Below are 16,813 nucleotides of genomic sequence, written 5' to 3'. Positions count from 1 at the left end.
GAAATGTCAGGATAAAATAATTAAGCGTTTTACATTATTTTAGAAGTTCCATCGTTTTTGTGCTTTGCCATCAGAATCTTTGTAACCTTTTATTTAAAGATATGATTATAATAGTATGGAGTCTTTTTATCTTTTTTATTCTAGTTGATTTATAATGTTCTGTCAATTTCTGCTGTACAGCAAAGTGACCCAGTTATACACACACATATATACGTATATATACACACACATTCTTTTTCTCACCTTTTTTGAAATGCTCAGTCTGGTATGATATTTATATTCTGATATGCGGATCTATGATATAATTTTCCTGTCCCACATTTATAATTTTTTGACAGCCTAAGGAATAGTCTTCAGTTGTACACTACTTCCTGTTAAAAAACTAAATATATTTCATGGCATACTTGGGGCGAGTTTTTCTCAGTATTTTAAGACAGTCATTTTTATTGACTGCATGCACGTAGGTACAACCTATATACCACTTCAATGTAAGTGAAATCACTACACGTTGATTAAGGGAGAGGTTTTGAAGTGACATGAGCTGGATAGTCTTCCTGAAGGAAGGTCCTCCTAAGACATGTGCATTTACTCAGTCGAGAAATGGTTCCGTAGCATCTTCTGTCGGCCCGGTCGTTCCCCGGGTGCTGGACACACAGATTATTTCCCGAAGAAGGTCACAGCCTCCGCCCCGAGAAAATCCTCACGACACTAGTTACATGGAGGAACCGTCACCAGGATCTCCAGCTTCCTGAGCACAACTGTGACAAGAAAGTTCATCCACAGCATAGTCGTAACTTCCTTGTTGAGTGAAAACTTTTTTTGTTTGTTGGCTCAACAATTCACCTTAACCATTAAATTCATTTTTCACTTTAAAGTGCATTTAAATTTCAGAGTTAGCATTGTCCCGTTAACAATGAAAATCATTTATCTAAAATGTACCATAAAGTAAAGCAAACAGCAGTTCCATTATTGGTGTTTCATAGATCAAATTATGATTCGTTTTGCCATAAAAAGGCCTTTTTAATGTGAAGAGAGAAGAGGAGGAAAGGGGAGATGAGAAACGAATGAATGACATTTATGAAGACCCATGTACGGTTTTAGGAGTTCCCACTGTGGTGCAGTGGGATCGGCGGCATCTCTGCGGTGCCAGAACGCAAGTTCAGTCCCTGGCCGTTGAGCTGTGGTGTAGGTCACAGGTGCGGCTTGGATCTGGCGTTGCTGCAGATTAGACCCCTAGCTTGGGAACCAACATATGTTGCGAGTGTGGGCCTAAAAAGCAAAAAAAAAAAAAAAAAAAAAAAATTCATTGGGGAGTTCTCCTTGTGGATCAGTGGAAAACCGAATCCAACTAGTTTCCATGAGGATGCAGGTTCAGTCCCTGGCCTCGCTCAGTGGGTTAAGGATCCGGCATTGCCGTGAGCCGTGGTGCAGGTCGCAGACAGGGCTCGGATCTGCATGGCTGTGGCTGTGGTGTAAGCTGGCAGCTGTAACTATGATTTGACCCCTAGCCTGGGAACCTCCGTATGCTACAGGTGCAACGCTAAAAAGAAAAAGAAAATAAAAGGTCATTGGCTCAGAAGGCCTGGTGATCGAGGCACAGGGAGCAGCTGGGACAGAACCTGTAACTGGCGTCCTGGGCACCACGGGCAGAGCTGTGACCACTGTGGCTGAGATAGGCATAGTGTTGTCTTCTGTCTGGCTTGTAATTCCTGCATGGAACCTTCGGTAGGCACGCCCTGTTGGCGTTCTGTAACTTGGGGTGGATGAGGGCTTGAGGGCTGGTGCTTCACGGGCCGCAGGCTCAGCGAGACTGTTTTGGGTCCAGTTCCCCAGCTGTCTCTCCCCAGGGTCCAGGACAGATGAGCTGACACCTGGACCCTTCTCTAGGACGAGAGCATCTTGGTCACATTTCCCTGGAATCGACCATGAGCCTGACTGTGAAAAGACTGAGGATAATATGGAGTTTTCTATAGGAAGGAATCAAAATTAAATCCCAGGGAGTCCCTCTGAAGGGCCACCTGTTCCTGCACCTTCGTTACCTGTGTGACCAGGGGTGGTGAGGACAGGGAAAAGGGCCTCTTCATTCTTACTTCTCCCTCTCGTGTCTGGACCAGAGCTGCCAGCTCCCTGAAGCCAGTGAGTTACCAGGGAGTCCAAGAGAGCTTCTGGGTACAGAACGTGGCCTCTTACCCACCCCCTGCTTTTTCCCAGGGAGGCAGGTTCCTCTTTGCAAGTATTATTTCATCTCTTAGCCCAGCAATTCAAATTTTTTTTAGGGCATGCCCGTGGGATATGGCATATGGAGGTTCCCAGGCTAGGAGTCGAATCTGAGCTGCAGCTGCCAGCCTACACCACAACCACAGCAATGCCGGATCCTTAACCCACTGAGTGCAGCCAGGGATCGAACCCATGTCCTCATGGATACTAGTCAGATTCGTTTCCACTATGCCACAATGGGGACTCCCCAATATTGGTTTTTTAAATTATCATTATTATAGGGAAAAAAACAACTTTATTTTTAATAAAACAAAACTAGAACCAACTATCCATCAACAAGCGAAGAGTTAAAAAAAATAGATTGTACACTGTCAGACTGCTGAGAAATAAGCAACAAGTTAATAAAACCTGCAATAATATGGATGAATCTCAAAAACATGCTGATTTAAGGAAAACAGTCTCAAATTCTAACACACTGTACAATTTCATGTATATTCAGTCTTTGAAGAGGCAAAACCAATATACGGGATTAAAGAGCCATGCAGAGGTGGCCACTGAGAGAAACGGAGGCTGACTGGCATGGGACTCCTCCCTGGGGCCATGGAAATGGTCCTTGTCTGGATCCCCACTGGGGTCCTGGTGATGGGAAAACAGCAGCTTTGGCCAAGGTCAGGTGGGTTCTCGGCAGCTCCCCACTCCGGCCTGGCTGGCAAGGCGGGCACCCCCCCAGATGTGAGGCAGGTTTGCCTACCGCTGCATGAGACGTGCTCCAGCTGTGGGTAGGGATGCACCCGGAACAGCTGGCAGACAAGAGGCAGCAGGCTGAGATGGGATCAGCCGCAGCAGGTGTTCATGACTGGCCCTTGAAAGCAATAACCTGCAGTTTTAAGAAAACAGAGTACTGGGCATTAATATGTCCATTATGAGTTAACTATTAAATTATTACCATCGGATTATTAAAAGTGTTTATTAATATATTTACTGTACTTACTAGATAGGGATATATGGATTGTTAGTATAATTAAATATCAATCAAATATTAAATATAATCATAATATTTATCTGTGATCCTCTTAAGGCTGCCTAATCATTGGTTTTCCTCATTAAGATTTTCCTGGTACTTGGAGTTCCCATTGTGGCTCAGCAGTTAATGAACCCGACTAGTATCCATGAGGGCTCAGGTCCCATCCCTGGCCTCGCTCAGTGGATTAAGGATCCTGCATTGCCGTAAATTGTGGTGTGGGTCGCAGACTCTGCTCGGATCCCGCGTTGCTGTGGCTGTGGTGTAGGCTGGCACCTACAGCTCTGATTTGACCCCTAGCCTGGGAACCTCCATATGCCCCAGGCACGGCCCCCCCCCACCCCAAAATAAAGATTTTCCTGGTACTTAAAAACTCCTGTAGTTGGTTGGAGATGCAGAGACTAAGTAAATAGATGGAAATTAAGTGTCTTCAGAGGATAATAAACTAAGATCTGTGGGTACCTGCGCTTGAATAAAGCTTCAAATAGTGAAAATGCCGAGGAGGCAAAGTGTAACTTGATTGAAACCGAATAATACTTGTTTGCTCTTAACAACCAACTTTCGTTCCTTGAACTTTAAAAAAAATTATTGAGATATAATTGACTTTCATAAATGTTTCAGATTTATGGTACACGATCCCAGGGGATTTGTACATATTATGAAATGACCATCGCAAAGACCAGTTCACATTCATCACCTCACATGGTAAAATAATATTTTCTAAAGGTGTTTTCCTAGGTAGCACCTAATTTGTGATAGTCAAAATATATTTCATTAAAATAGCATACAATTTGAAGGTTTTTTTTTCAATAGGCACTATTAAAGTGACTTATAGTACTACGAATTAGGAGAGCTACTGTTAAATTTTACCCAACAGATGTGGGAAGACATTTTGACAGTTTCTTTCTTTTATGATTTTATCATTGGAGGGGAAAGTAATATGTAGGAGAATACGTATCTCTAGAAAAACTGCCCATAGGGTTTATGCAAATTTGGAAAATTGCACTTTTATGATGGTAAAAAGCTCAGCCTTTGCATTGTCATTGATGTTTTTCTGAGTCCATAGCTGGGTTACTAAATTTGAGGCCCAGTGAATGGTGTGGAGTTTCAGACATGTTCTCTGTGAATTTTGATAGATGCACGAAAGGCATGGATTTCCCGTGACTTCATTTTCTTTTTCATTAATGGTACCAATATTAAGATTTCTTCTGGAGTTCCCACTGTGGCTCAATAGGTTAAGGAACCGACGTTGTCTCTGTGAGGATTCAGGTTCAATCCCTGCCCTCACTCAGTGGGTTAAGGCTCCAGCGTCACCGCAAGGTGTCGCGTAGGTTACAGATGCGGCTCGGATCCAGTGATGTTATATGTCTGTGGTGTAGACCTGCAGCTGCAGCTCCATTTCGACTCCTGGCCCAGGAACTTCCATATGTTGCAGGTGCGGCCATAAAAAGAAAAAAAATAAAAATGGACTTCTTCCATTTTTCAATCTACAATGAGGTTCTGCTCACCCGTGTATTTACGTGTCTACGTATAAGAGCATTTTCGTGAAAAGAGCAGGATGAGAAAGAACAAACCACTGTTGTTTTCGAAGAGCCACACTCGGGACTGGGCGGACTCACAAGGAGTGGAGTGTTCACTGCAACGGAAAGGCAGCTTTGCCCTCACGGCGGCACCAGGAGGCTGGACAGAGGAGCTCACCCACTGGCACCCCCATCTCTCCTTTGGAGGGTCCCGTTGTCACTCCCACGGAGGCAGGTGAGAGCTGCTTCCAGGAAACACTGGGTATCTGCTCTCTTACCCAGTTCCACAGCCTCGGCTTTACTTCGTTACCACTAAAGGGCTACCACCCTGTTGTCTGTTACTGTGATTGATGATGGTAACCGCATCTGCTAATACTCTACAAGATTTGAGTAAAAGCCCTCCAATTCAATGGTCTGCAGAGTTACCTTGCGGTTCCTTCAGCTGCTAAGTACGTCCACTACCGGCTGGTCGCGTGTAATCTAACTTTTCTGTAACGGAGGAAAACCATTTGAAGACTCGCAGGCCTCTCTCTTTCATTACAGAACGGACAGGCTTCTCCCACACCCCTCCCTGTTCTGGAACATTAAGAAAGAAGATGTGGCGACAGAGAAGAAAGAAGCCATAGACCCCCTACTACTGTTTCTATAAACAACTGGTGGTGTTTAAAGGCTAATAAAGCTTTAAGATCTCTCTTATGACCATAATCTTTGGCCCAGTTTTAAAATATTTTAGATGGAGACATGACAAGAAAAATAGAGACAATTTCTTAAGACATGAATCTCTCCCCTCAACCTCCATAAAAGCTTATATATATATATATATATATAATACATGGCTGTCGTATAAGGGGCCATTGAAATTCCCCAGCACAAAGACAAAGCAGAGAAGAAAAAAGAAAAAAGTCAATCTTTCATGTGTGTGTGTGTGTATGTGTTTTTTTTTTTCAAAAGCTTGGCAAGAAACCAGGGGTAATATTTTTGCAACTGGGAATGCATGTTTGCTGAAGAATATTCCCACCTTGGAATCATCATCAGGGGTCCGAGTCTTGTTTTCCTTTCAAAGGTAGAGGGGGCACAGCATTAACCCCAGCTGGGAAAAGGAAAATGCCTTGCTGTAATTCTCCTCCCGGGAGCGGGACTGAGGGGATTACATATGCCTGCGTGATGGAGAGTTTCCGCTCGCAGACAAAAGACTTCGTTATTTTTCCCCAGACACCTGATGCCTTTATGGCGCCGGTTCTGAAGCCCAGCCGGCGACCCGGTGTTTCATTGTTACGCCGCTAGGTGGAGCTCCTGAGGAGCCGGCCCTCCAGTCCTTGCCATTATGAACAGTGAAGAGAGGAAGATACGGTAATAAAAATAAAATAAAATAAAAAAGAAGATATAGAAGACCTTCACGCCAGGACGGACTCTTAGGCTTTTTCCCTAAGACAGGAGGGGGACTACACGTGTGTGCCTTCAACACCTCGGCTTTGCCTTTTCTCGAGGCAGCAAATAAATGCACATTTTCTTCTTGAAAACATATTTCTTGGATCCTTCTGCGAGCCCAAGAGGCATTCGGATCCTAATGAACAATTCCCAGGGGCAAAATTGAACTTAATCGAACATGCGAGTGTTTTTCCTTCTGACTGACTAGGTCTCTTCCTGAGCAACGTGCACAGTGTGGGCGCCTGTTTCTTGGTGGTAAAATAGTAAAAGCCTCAGATGCCTTCGAAGCGGACGATTTCCGCTTGGGAGTAGATTCTAGTAAGACGCAATACCCGAGACCCTGTCCCCAGCGACAGATGAGATCTCCTCTTCAAGCAATTGTGCTCGGCTCAGCTCCGTGCTGGCTGGCAAGGTCTTTGAGTAGTTTTCCCATAGAGATGAAGTTTATACATTCGCTACGTGCAGGAAGCCGCGTCTGAGTATTTTATTACCGTCTCCAGGTCTCACCTGTTACAGGTGTGGAGTCCGTTTCCGGAGTGGCTAGCATCCTAACTTGAGATCAAATTAAGATGCGTTAACTTCCCCTCGGTCAGAAGCGTATCTCAAACACGTGCTGTTTGGTTTGCGATTATTTTCCCGCTTCACAAGCACGCGGTGATCTCCAAAGAAATTAAGGTGTTTGATCTTCGCAGAACGGCGAGGTTCATCCATGTCGCAAATGTTTATTGAGCACCTACGGTGTACAAGGCGATGTCATCAGTGAGCAACCAGAGCGTGTTGGGCGCTTTGGCGCGTGGGGCGTGAGGCACTGCAGGGCTCCGTGGAGAGCGGGGTCCGTGGGGTGAAAGATGAGACGGGGGGGTGAGGGGAGGCTGGAGGCAGACCCTCCAGGACCTTGCAAGTCTCAGTCTTTCTCTGAAGAGCAGCAGGATGTTTAAATGATGACAACTGTATTTGTCACCGATTGCTATGCTGCAAATGAGTCCAGAACTTAGTGATTTAAAAGTCACTGGGGTGGCCTCACAGTTTCAGCCAGGAAGCTGGGCCTGGGTCTCTGGCACCGGCCATCACAGAGCCGCGGGCATCTGACCTGACCTGGAGGAACCCCCTTCCTGGATGGCTCTCCCCGTGGGTAATAAGACTGTGTGCCCCCTGTGCTGTTCAGGGGTGCTGCTTAGAAGGGCACCCGCGTTCTTCCAGACGGGTCTCCCCACAGAACCTCTCCCAACACGGCAGCCCTTCCTCAGAGCAAGTGAGAGGCCGAGGGAGAGGAAAGGCACCCTGTGTGGGAACCTTCTCCATCCCTCTTGCCTCAGGTGCGTGAAAAGCAAGTCACTCAGTCCCGGGGTCGCTCAAGGACACGGACGCCTGGAGGCGAGGTCACTGGGGCCCACGGGGAAAAGCCCGCCGTAGCCACCCCTCGGGGGTTCACTCAGAAACCACTGGGCCTGAGATAGCAGCGTGTTTGCAGAGTCCAGTGAAGAGGCTGCCAGGCTGGTCCAGAGCGAACGTCGCTGTCCATCTCAACAGAGAAGACTGACTCATCCAGCACGAATGTCTGCCAAGCTTGCTGTTCGGTTCAAATGTTTTAACGTCCACTGTGACACAGGACAAGAAGCAAAAGTCCGTGCGAGTAGCTGGAGTGTAAGCTGAGTGGCAGGGCCAGAGCACGTGCACATGCCTCGTCCTATCCGACCCTCTGCCTCCGCCTCCCCGTGAGGTCCGTCGCGCAGCTATTGCTGCTGCCCACTTGTCACACGCGGGGCTGGGGGCCCAGAGAAAGCACGTCCCTCGCCTGCGGTCCCGAGGCTGGTAAAAGCTGAGGGCAGAAGTGCGTGGTTCTAAGCTTGTTTTTTCTCAAAGCCTCTCCTCCGTTAGGCCTCCAGACCAAGTCTGAACTTTCTGTCTGGTCCTGTGCTGCTGGGTGGGACTCTGCAGACATCGTCAGGTGGGCGACTGCCAACCTGAGACCAGCAGTTCTAGGTCCTGCCCCCACACTTCCCCCCACTTTACTCTCCTAACACCCCCACCTCCCCTCTCCTGTTTCCCTCCCATCCGTCCGTCCATCCATCAGCCCATTTGCAGGCTGGCAACTGCCCTTCGAGAAATATGGGTTTGAGTGATAAAGTGGTCCCTGAGAAACACGCCGTCTAATGAGGGGGTTCACCCATGATGACAAAATGCCATCAGCATTAAACAAGCTCAGTTAGTAACATGCTGTAGGAACCTGGAACCACACATAATTCTCCTGGGCTTTTGCACGGGCGAAATATTTCTCATGGTATTACGCATCAGAACCCATCTATATCAAAGTTTATAATTCTGTTGCACATGTCAAACACCATTAAGTAGGTCAGAGTTTGGGTTATAATTGATGCTTGAATATAATACAATTGTATTTCCTTTTAAAAATCATAAAGCAAACATTCACCAAACTTTCCTGCGAGCCTTAGTACATAGTATTAGAGAAGGCGTGACCTCCTAATAGAATCTGATTTGCCAGATTGAAGTGATTTTGCTGCCAAGCTATTATGTTCTAAAATCGCGAAATATTTTACCTTTATCAAAGAATGTGACACTGGCTTATGCATAAAGGCTTTTTTATTTTTGCAGAAGCATCCTCATATGACATCCTTCGCACACCTGCTCCAAGGTCGAGGTGTCCTCAGGGTGGAAGTGTCATTATCTGGTCCCCACCCTTTCCCCCAGCATCCCCCCTCGCTGCCCTGCCCTTCTACCTGAGTTTCTTCTTTCATCAACAGGGAACCCGTTTTTGGCAACTAGTCTCCCAGTGTAATGTGATTTGATTTTTCCCATATGTTTTCTTTCAGGTGGCTTTACGTATCTGTGAAGTTGCTTTTCCTGTATAATAACCTGGTTTTTTTAGAAGGGGGAATTACTACAGACAAATAGCTAGTTATTAACTATAATAGATACCTTGCCTAGAAGAAAATGTTGCTTTTTAGTTTTCGTAAGATCCCACCACTACACTTAAAGGGGGACGAAATAAACCTTCAGGAGCCTTCAAATGAACTGCCTTTCCTGTGCCCCCTGCCAAAACAAATTGCCGTCACCCGATCTGCTAGATGAATATGGCCCTTAGTTTTCAGGGAAGAAAACTAGCATTTACCTCTAGAGTTTCCTCGTTCAAGAGCCACTGGACATTCTCCAAGGAAGGACTGAGAAATCAGAGCTTTTGGTCCAAGAGGAGACTCCACAGGAAGACGGACGTTAAATGGAGATGGAGTGCTGGCGTGTGGGGCTGGCATGGGGGGGGGTTAGAGGGTCACGTTGAGCCTGAGGCCCCAAAGGGGACCATTAACACTAAGCAGAATGGTCCATCTGCCCGGTTCCACTTTGCTCGGATCCTGTGGGTGCCCCTGTAGCTCCAGGGAAGGAGCCGCTGCTCGGAGAATGAGACTAGTAGGGGGCCTCTTGCCCAGGATACGGGAACCACCAAGGCTGATGCTCTGAGGTCACTTGTTATTTGCTTTAACTGGCCTGGAGTTACTAAACATTAAAAAAAATTTTTTATTAGAGTTGATTTATAATGTTCTGTCAATTTCTGCTGTACAGCAAAGTGACCCAGTTATACATACATATATGTATATTCTTTTTCTCATATTATCTTCCATCCATGTTCTATCACAAGTGATTGGCTAGAGTTCCCTATGCTGTACAGCATTACCTCATTGCTTATCCATTCAAAATGTAAGAGTTTGCATCTACTAACCCCAAACTCCCCGTCCATCCCACTCCCTCCCCCTCCCCCATGGTAACCACAAGTGTATGTCCATGAGTTTGTTTCCAGAGTTCCTAAGAGTTTTGGTTTTTTTTTTTAAGTTTTATAATCACCATTTTATTTATTTAATTTTTTTAAATTTCCCCAATACATTATTATTTTTTTTTCTACTGTACAGCATGGTGACCCATTTACACATACATGTATACATTCTTTTTTCTCACATTATCATGCTCCATCATAAGTGACTAGATAGAGTTCCCAGTGCTACGCATTTTATTCCTTTTTTCTGTCATCTGGTTCGATATTGCTTCAGGCAAGAGCATTGTAATCATAGGAGGGAGTGGTAGGAAAATGATATTAAAGCATATGGTTTGATACGTTACATTGGAAAGGCTGTCTTAGTCTGATTCCGGTGGGTGTGCGGAGTGCAGGGCAGGGCGAAAACCCAGCCCCCAGCATCCCCACCGCAAATGAGTGAACCGCAGAGACCCCAAAGAGTCACATGTCACGTGTATGCCTGAAACTCCAGCCCATCTGCGTATTATGTTATGCATTCTTTAGACCTGGGGGGGGGGGGGGACTGATCTTGAGCCAAACAAAAAAGTTGGGGGGAGGGGGAATTGCTCTCTCACCTCCATGCCAGCGATGCTATTGGTGGAGGAGGCGGAAGAGAAGATGTCACAGGGGAGGGGGCCTTTCAGGAGTGGGGGTCTCCATGGAGACTTGTCTGTCTTCCTCAGTCAGAGGTGGTCTTGGCTGTGGGCCCGACTGGGCTTCAGCAGGGATGTCCCCGGACTGGGCGGTTGGGCAGATGGCAGCAGCTTTGTAGCACGGGCAGCTCAAAGCCAGTTACATTCTTCTACGTCAAACACAGCAGGAACGCCCGGCTCAAACCTGTGTTTTATAAGCAAGTTGCGTGTACTTTGTATTTTGTCTCAGCTGCTTTAGGCGAGTCTTGTGACAGAAAGTAACAGCTACTAAGCCGGCGTGGTTGAAGATTGAGTCTTGCCTGTTTATGCAAATGGCAGGGATCTGCAGATCTATGCCAGAGCAACATCCTTCTCCAATTGATTTTTTTCAGAATGTTGTCATGATTTCCAGTCTTTTGTCCAAAAAATAATTCTTAATGTATATATGAGAGGGTCCTATAATATACCTTTGTCAACTCAGCCTCACTTACAAATGCATCTTCCCATTCAACACCGTTCCAGGAGTTCCTGTTGTGGCTCAGCAGTAATGAACCCAGCTAGAATCCATGAGGACATGCGTTCAGTCCCTGGCCTTGCTCAGTGGGTTAAGGATCTGGCGTTGCTGTGAGCTGTGGCATAGGCTGGCAGCTACAGCTCTAAATCGACCCCTAGCCTGGGAACTTCCATATGTTGCAAGGGCGGCCCCCAAAAGAAAAAAACAAACAAAAACAAAAACAAAAAAACCCGTTCTAGCCCTAGAAATGAGCACAGTGTCTATATAGCACTGCCATAAATCCTTATTGTTCAATAATTTTTCACTTGGATTTTACCCCAGAATGGTCTAGGCTGCTTCTTAAACTCCCAAAGGGTGATTTCAGGGCATTATTTCCGGGAAATCGTTTACGGTCATTGAATATGTATGATTTCTCACAGGGACCCGTGACAATGAGCTTCACTGAGATCAGAAGCATTTTGAAGGACTTGAGCACACACTTCATTATCATAGAAGCTGCTGTTTTAAGTTTGCTGAGCAGACACACATCTTTTTCTCGAAGATCTTAACTCAGACATATATTAGCAATGTGATTCAAAGCCAGTCTGCAAATGCACTTTAGGAACCGTCAGTACGAAAGTGTTACAGAAGGGCTACGGCAGACGTGCACGGGTCCTGGTGTTGAACACATGTGGATTCACGAGATTCACCTGTTACAAAATCATTGCATTTTATGAGTTTTCTTCAAGATCAAGGCCTTTTCCTCGATTTATGGATCATGAAACTGAGCTCAAAAGATTACTCAACTAGTTTGTGACACTGTCGCCTTGGAACGCAGGTCTCTTAACCTCTGAATTATCTTCTTGCCACTTGACTACTACATCAAGGGAATTCCTCTCCTTTCCAGGTGGAGAGAACTTTCTGGTGAAGAGACGATGTTTTCTCTCCTAACCATTCACACTGCAGGTGCTGAGTCACCAGTTGTCACCAAGTGTCCTCACTCATTAGCAAAACTGAAATTAACACAAACCCAGTTATGGTTTAAACAGAACAAGTTTTGGAGTTTCCATTGTGGCTCAGCGGTTAATGAACCAAACTAGTATCCATGGGGATGTGGGTTCAATCCCTGGCCTCAATCAGTGGGCTAGGGATCCAGCGTTGCTGTGAGCTGCGGCGTGGGTCACAGACGCAGCTCGGATCTGGCATTGCTGCGGCTGTGGTGTAGGCTGGTGGCTGTGGTGTAGGCTGGCAGCTGTAGCTCCGATTCGATCCCCTAGCTTGGGAATTTCCATATGCTGCAGGTGCAGCCCTAAACAAAAAAGAGCACAAGTTTTAAGCAGTCTTCAAAGTTTTGTGACTGCAAAGGAAACAGCTGGTTGCCTGTAAACCACAGGCTCTAGATATTAATTCCAGCTTTAATTACTTCTCTTTTCCATTAATGTTTGCCTCTAACTTTGTGCTTTCCTACTTTCCTAGCATTTTGCAAAATCTCCTGGGAACATCTATTCCATCGGCCCAGCCCATGGGTGGACGAATGCTTCGCTAAGGGCTTTTATTAGAAACCTCCTTGCGTAAATCGAAAACCAGCATCATGGTCACCCGGGGTTAGGCTGACCCTTTTGCTTACAGAATCCTCATAGAGGCTCTCCTGTCCGGGGGGTGGGGGGGAGGACACAACGAGGAGATGTTTATTTTCCAGCACCTTTCCATGGCTGTGACAGTTCTGTTTTGAAAGCGTTCTTGACACAGAGCCTAAAGTTCCTCTACCTTTATGGAGATGGGTCATTTGCTGTATTCTGCCTTATCATTGGTGTTTCCTTGAAAATAAGAAGAGTAATGAGCGATTATGCATTATTCATCCCAGGCATACAAATCAGGCATTTATCTGGGGCTCCTTTTTCTCCCTCAGAGCTTGCACGCGGCAGCGCATGCTGAGCGGGTCATTCGAGGGGCAGCCGGCGAAGGAGAGGTCGATCCTCAGTGTGCAGCATCACATCCGCCAGGAGCGCAGGTAAATGCGCCGCAGACAGGGCTGCAGAGAAACTAGGGAGGGAGTGTGACGGACGCGTCCACAGTACGCAGCCCCAGTGGGCAGACAGGCGGAGCTGAAAGGGGCTGCGTTCTAATCGCCAATGGCAACAGTGATGAAACTCACCATCCCATCCAAAGAGTCAAAAAGTCTTTCAAAAACCTTTTCCTTGGTGATGGCCACATTCTCACTCTGAAGATCAGAAGGGAAAATTCTGAACTTTGTTAGATGGGATCAAAGACAGGTGGTTAGACTACAACTGTTGCTGTAGAAAGAAAGAATAAGCATCGTGATACTATCTGGAAGGTTTTTTTGTTTTTTAGTTTAACCATGGCCATTGCTTAAAAGTTGGAGGTTGGTCTTGAGATGTACTGATCACTGGGTTGTGATTGTTTTAGATCACTGAGACACGGATCAAACAGCCAGAGGATCAGCAGGGGAAAATCGCTTGAAACTCTGACTCAAGATGTAAGTTCATTTTGGGGGGAAGGGGGGAGCTGTGCTGGAGGCGTATGGAATTTCCCAGGCTAGGGGTCAAATTGGAGCTGCAGCTCCCAGCCTATGCTGGGTCCTTAACCCACTGAATGGGGCCAGGGATTGAACCCACATCTTCATGGATACTAATCGGGTTCATGACTGCTGAGCCACAACGGGAACTCCAAGATGTAAGTTCCAAGCAGTGCTTTGGATTTTAGAAGCACGATGATGAAAATGTATTTAAGTGACTCCTTAGGTAATTCCAGCCCCTGGGTCCTTCTGTCACATTGTCACATCTAAGACTTCATACGAGAAGGAATTAGGAAACTCACGAAGCAAATTAGATGGCCAAGTACAGAGAAGTGACCATTCACTCTAGAAAAGTCCTACAAAGCAGGACACTTTTTATTGTATTTTCTACCTGGGCATGTAACAAAAATCCATGTCTCATCCTCCCCGTAGCAAAAGGTCATGGACCTGGTTCTGCTAACTTCATGAGAAATCTCCCAGAGTGTCTTTTCTTCCAGAATAGAAATGGAGTTTCATCTTTTTCACTTACACCAAATGAGAGAAAATACGGATCATTAAATGGGAGGAATGTCTTTCTATAAACCTGATCAGGTTCTTTGAACAATGGTTCTCCATCTCCCATGGGGCGAAAACCAGAGTCAAGATCCTATGTGATTCACCCTCCTCCAGCCTGCTGGCCTCAGCTTTTCTGTTCTGTTTCCGTCCTCCATGCACACTGTGTCCTGGCTGTGTGTCTATACACCCCTCCTCGGAAGCCCACATTTCTGCAAATGTCCCCCCCTCCCCCCGGCCCCCGGCCCGCATCCTTCTAGTCTTTGCTCAAGTACCAGCTCCTGATCTGGCCCGCTATGACCTTCTCCTTCTCTCTGTTTCCATGTTTTTTTCTTTCTTTCTTTCTTTCTTTCATTCTTTTCTTTTTAGGGCCACACCTGCAGCATATGGAAGTTCCCAGGCTAGGTGTCAAATCTGAACTACAGCTGCCAGCCTACACCACAGCCACAGCAACGCCAGATCCTTAACCCACTGAATGAGGCCAAGGATTGAACTCGGATCCTCACGGATACTGGTCAGGTTATTAACATGCTGAGCCACAGTGGGAACTCCATATCCCCATCTGTTTTTAACCAGAGCCCTGAACATCTAACATTCTTATTTATTTTGATTTAATTGTTTATCTGTCTCCCCTGATGAGAAGATTAGTCCTGTAAGATCGGGGATTTTATCATTCCCCCCTTTGTCACATTCACAGCAGTACAGCAGTGCCTGGCACCTCATAATAGGTTCTCAGTAAATATTTTGCTTGAAAAAAAAAAATACTCTTGGGGGGAACAAATACCTTTGCTGAGATGACTGTGGCCATTAAAAGAAAAATAAAGATATTTACTTCCATTTTTTTAAAATAATGGTCATCGTTTGGATGGGTCTTCCAAAAAATCTCCCACATTGATGGAGATTATTTTATTTCCAGCATTCCAATACAGTGAGATACAGAAACGCACAAAGAGAAGACAGTGAAATAAAGATGATCCAGGAGAAGAAGGAGCAGGCAGAGATGAAAAGGTACCGGCTGGGACTGTGCCGGGTGGCTCTGGGTGGGGGAAGACCGACCCTCCCTCGGCCTGACTCTCGCGTGCGCTGCGCCTGCAGGAAGGTGCAGGAGGAGGAGCTGAGGGAGAACCACCCGTACTTCGACAAGCCGCTGTTCATCGTGGGCCGGGAGCACAGGTTCAGGAACTTCTGCCGGGTGGTGGTCCGGGCACGATTCAACGCGTAAGTGTCACCCCCGAGGCCAGGGGTTCGGCCTGAGCCGTGCAAACAGCGGGGGGAGTTGTCATCGGGACAAGACCAGGAGGCACCTGTCGTCCTAGTGGGGTCACCGGATACACTGCCAGCTAATTAGTCACGCTGCCCCTCTTGGCTGAGCAGCGACCAGGTGCAAAACCAACAAAGGTTGCGAGTAGTTCACATTTGTTGATACAAAGCTCAGGCTTATGCAGCACTTCCCAGCCATTTGTCATGGTCCAAGTCCACGGGTGACAAGACCTTTATGTCGGGGACATTGACGCCGTGCTTTCCCTTGGAAACACTGAACCAAGGCCACGCGGAATGACTTGGCAGAGGTCCCTGCCCACGAATTCTCTCAGACCTGCGGTTTCTTTGTGGTCAAAAGACCTTAGGTGGCTTATTCTGGAATAACGTCCAGTAGAAATAAGGTCGACTGGTGCTCCCGTTACCGACGGTCACGAGAAGAAAACCCACTGGCCAGTGTCTCTATCCCTCTCCCCCGGTGGAAGGAATGTGTGAGCGGCTGTCAGTGGTGTCCGCCCAGAGGACACTGCATTGGGGACAGCGGAGCCCCGTTTAGCGGGCAGATGAAGAATGTGTGTCACACATCACCTCCAGTCAGTATCCAGAGGACCTCCCAAGTCCTGGAGAAAGTGGGACCACTTTCCATTAAGCACTTGGCCCTTTGCTGATGCTGTCTTTAGTGTCGGGTGATTATTACCAGATGTCATGGGCCGAGTCGTGTTCCCCTCAGCAAAAGAAATTCAGATAGCGCAGCCTTAACCCCAGCACCTCAGCATGTGACCTTGCCTGGAAATGGGGGCTTTAACCAGGTAATTAAAATGGGGTCATTCTGGAGTTCCTGTTGTGGCTCAGCGGGTTAAGAACCTGACAGAGGATGCAGGTTCAATCCCTGGCCTCGCTCAGCGGGTAAAGGATCCGGCGTTGCCATGAGCTGTGGTGTAGGTCGCAGACGTGGCTCTGATCCAGTGTTGCTGTGGCTGTGGTATAGGCCGGCGGCTACAGCTCCAATTCCACTCCTAGCCTGGGAACCTCCATAAGCCCCAGATGTGGCCATAAAATGAAAAAAAAAAAAAAAAAAAAAAGAAGTCATGCAGGTGGGCCCTCTTCCAGTGTGACTGGCATCCCTGTAACAGGAGGAAACTTGGGCACAGACAGTCCCTGGGCAGGGACAAGGCGCAGACGGCCACATACAAGCCAAGGAGAGAGGCTGGTCAGGTTCTTCGCTCACAGCCTCAGAAGGATCCAGCCCTTCCACCACCTTCAGCTCAGACGTGCAGCCTCCTGAACTTGGAGAAAATAGTCTGTCGTCGAAGCCACTCAGCCTGTGGTTCTCTGTTAGAGCGGCCCTGGGAAAC

The 16,813-nt window shown here is 46.9% G+C and overlaps 1 protein-coding gene across 7 annotated transcripts in view; it reads left to right on the top strand.

Annotated features, from left to right (window-relative positions):
- Nucleotides 1–16,813, top strand: part of NALCN (sodium leak channel, non-selective) — a 317,004-nt gene that overhangs the window by 255,268 nt on the left and 44,923 nt on the right. For all 7 annotated transcript variants that reach the window (XR_014819860.1, XM_084982252.1, XM_084982251.1 and 4 more), the window contains 4 exons: nt 13,023–13,124; nt 13,541–13,610; nt 15,118–15,209; nt 15,297–15,419. Coding sequence is in view for 6 of the 7 variants with exons in the window: in XM_084982252.1 (XP_084838378.1) it covers nt 13,023–13,124; nt 13,541–13,610; nt 15,118–15,209; nt 15,297–15,419 (387 nt within the window). In the remaining variant the exon portion in view is untranslated. The remainder of the gene's footprint in view (nt 1–13,022; nt 13,125–13,540; nt 13,611–15,117; nt 15,210–15,296; nt 15,420–16,813) is intronic.

The sequence above is a fragment of the Sus scrofa genome, chromosome 11, assembly GCF_054392235.1.
Source record: "Sus scrofa isolate SSC_HxYL_T2T_F1_AM1 chromosome 11, Sscrofa_HxYL_maternal_Yorkshire_Landrace_v2.0, whole genome shotgun sequence".
In the NCBI taxonomy this organism is placed as follows: Eukaryota; Metazoa; Chordata; class Mammalia; order Artiodactyla; family Suidae; genus Sus; species Sus scrofa.
This window is presented reverse-complemented; position numbering and strand designations above follow the sequence as displayed.